Source organism: Plasmodium sp. gorilla clade G2, assembly GCF_900097015.1.
Source record: "Plasmodium sp. gorilla clade G2 genome assembly, chromosome: 12".
NCBI classification, from domain to species: Eukaryota; Apicomplexa; class Aconoidasida; order Haemosporida; family Plasmodiidae; genus Plasmodium; species Plasmodium adleri (nom. inval.).
The window spans coordinates 1,980,001-1,982,500 of record NC_041704.1 but is presented as its reverse complement, the minus strand read 5'-3'; the positions used below and the strand labels follow the sequence as shown (position 1 = coordinate 1,982,500).

Genomic DNA, 2,500 nt, shown 5'->3' with positions numbered 1-2,500 from the left:
ATTAATATAATACATAAATCTATACATATATTTATTTTTATTATTGTATTATAATTTTTATATTTTTTTTTTCTACATGTGCAATGTTACCAATATATTTATATAAAAAAATATATTTTTTAAATATTTCATTTTTTTGTTTGACACTGTTATATTATATTAAATATAATTAATATATATATATATATATATATATTTTTCTTTTTTGAAAATATAAATTTTTTATGTTTCTTTTATATATATATGATAAAAAAAATTGAAATATATTTTTTAATATTGAATAATATATTTGTGTAATTGATCTTTACCGTATTGACACATATATATATTTATATGTTTAGAGAGAGAATACTTAAAAATATAAATAAAACAAAATACTAGTTCTATATTTGATACGACAGAAATATATTTTCTTTTTCTTTCACTATATATATATATATGTTATTGCATATATATATATGTATACGTCTTTAATATTTTATATTCTATTATTATTTATATGTTAAATAAATAATCAAGTCAGAAAAGCACAAAATAAAATAAATAAAATAATATATATACTATAAAATAAGAAGAAATTATAATTTTTAGATGATAATAATTTTAATTTGTTTACAGATTATTATAAAAAATTTATAAGTGTGCTTATAAAAATATTCATGTTGTTATAATATATATATATATTTATATTTTTATTTATTTGTTATTCTTATCTCTATATACACATATACATATACCCATATATATCTCTATATAATATATTTTTACAAATATTTTATTGTTTGATGAAAAATGAAAAAGATGAAAAATGAAGATTCTACATATAAAGAAGATAAGTATTCAAAATATTCAAAAGAGAATATACAAAAAATATGTCCTAGTCCATACGTAGGACCTAATATATCTAATACAGTAGAATCCGTTTATTTTGTAAATTATCGAGCTGTTGTTGTAAAAACAAAGAATTATTATGTTACTCAAAACTCTTATATGCTTTTTGGTGATGTCTTTAAAATATATAATTTAAAAGGAGAAATAAAAAAAATACATGCATTTTTTCCAGGAGATGAAAATAATTTATCAGATACATTAATAATGTTAAAAACAACAATCGTTGCTGTTACTACATCTAAAGGAGAAGCTTTACGTTTGGCTGATGAAATTAATATGACATGTAAAATATGTCATAAGAAAAGAAAAGCAACCAAATTTTCTATAGAAGGATTTCTAAGAAAAGTTAGATGTGACACATGTAGAGTCAAACCACGAAATACAATTTGTAAAAATATGAACAACAATAAAAAAATAAACAATTCAAAAAATCACACTAATAATATGAACAATAATATAAATGATAATAATATAAATAATATTAATAATAAAGATAACGATTCAGTAAGACAAGATCAAAATGAAATACAAAGTAATCAAAATAAACATCTTACAAAAAATAAAATTATTAAATATGAAAATATGGATGAACAAAATATAAAAAATGAAAAAGCTAAAAATAGTAATATCAAAAAGGTTAATACAAAAGGTTGTAATATCACAAATAATAAGACAAAAAGAATTGATAATAATATAAAAAATGATATAAACAATAATTATATTGACAATAATTATATTGACAATAATTATATGGAAAATAATTATATTGACAATAATTATATTGAAAATAATTATACTGAAAATAATTATGTTGACAATAATTTTAGTGACAATAATTTTAATGACAATAATTTTAATGACAATAATTATATTGACAATACAGATAAAATACAATCTCATAATTATAAACATGCAAATTCTAATTCTATGATTAAATATATTAATAATAATTACTCAGCTAGCCAAAATCAAATTTTTTTTCCAGAGGAAGAAAACAGGAATCATTTTGTAGAGAATGATTCCAATAAGAGAGATGAAATAATTTCAATGATAATAGAACTTATAAAATATATCTCATGCATGCAAAAGGCATTAATAAAAGCATCTGAAGGAAATTTCTTAATTGAGAATCCAGATGTCAATGTAGAAAATGTATCCAAATTGATTCAATCGGCTCAACAATTATGTAAAAAATTATTGAATCAAAATAATATAGAAGGAGACAATGCAAATAATAATTTATATGTACCTTCTTTGTTTCTTCCTCATAATAATGAAAAAGGAAATACAATAAAAAATGATACAAATATAGATAACATGAATCATAATATAAATAATATAAATAATAATAATAATTATAATATTAATTATAATAATATGAATAATATAAATCCGAATCAACTAAAAATTAAATACACAAAAATGTATCAAGCCAAAGTTAATAATATAACCAGAACTAGCAATATAAATATAAATAATAATAATAATAATAATAATAATAGTGGAAATGCCGATATGTTTTATAATATGAACAATCAAAATGATATCAGTACTACAAACACTCATGTTATGAATCATTCTTATATTAATAGAAATGATCAAAATAGAA

General features: G+C 18.3%; 1 protein-coding gene across 1 annotated transcript in view; it reads left to right on the top strand.

The window, feature by feature from the left end:
* Positions 1-801: 801 nt before the first annotated feature.
* The window catches only part of PADL01_1249900 (conserved Plasmodium protein, unknown function), a gene marked incomplete at both ends in the record, with an annotated part of 2,460 nt that continues 761 nt past the window's right edge, over positions 802-2,500 (top strand). The window contains one exon of the mRNA XM_028683480.1: positions 802-2,500. This exon is cut by the window's right edge and continues 761 nt beyond it. Within this exon, the coding sequence (XP_028539654.1) occupies positions 802-2,500 (1,699 nt within the window).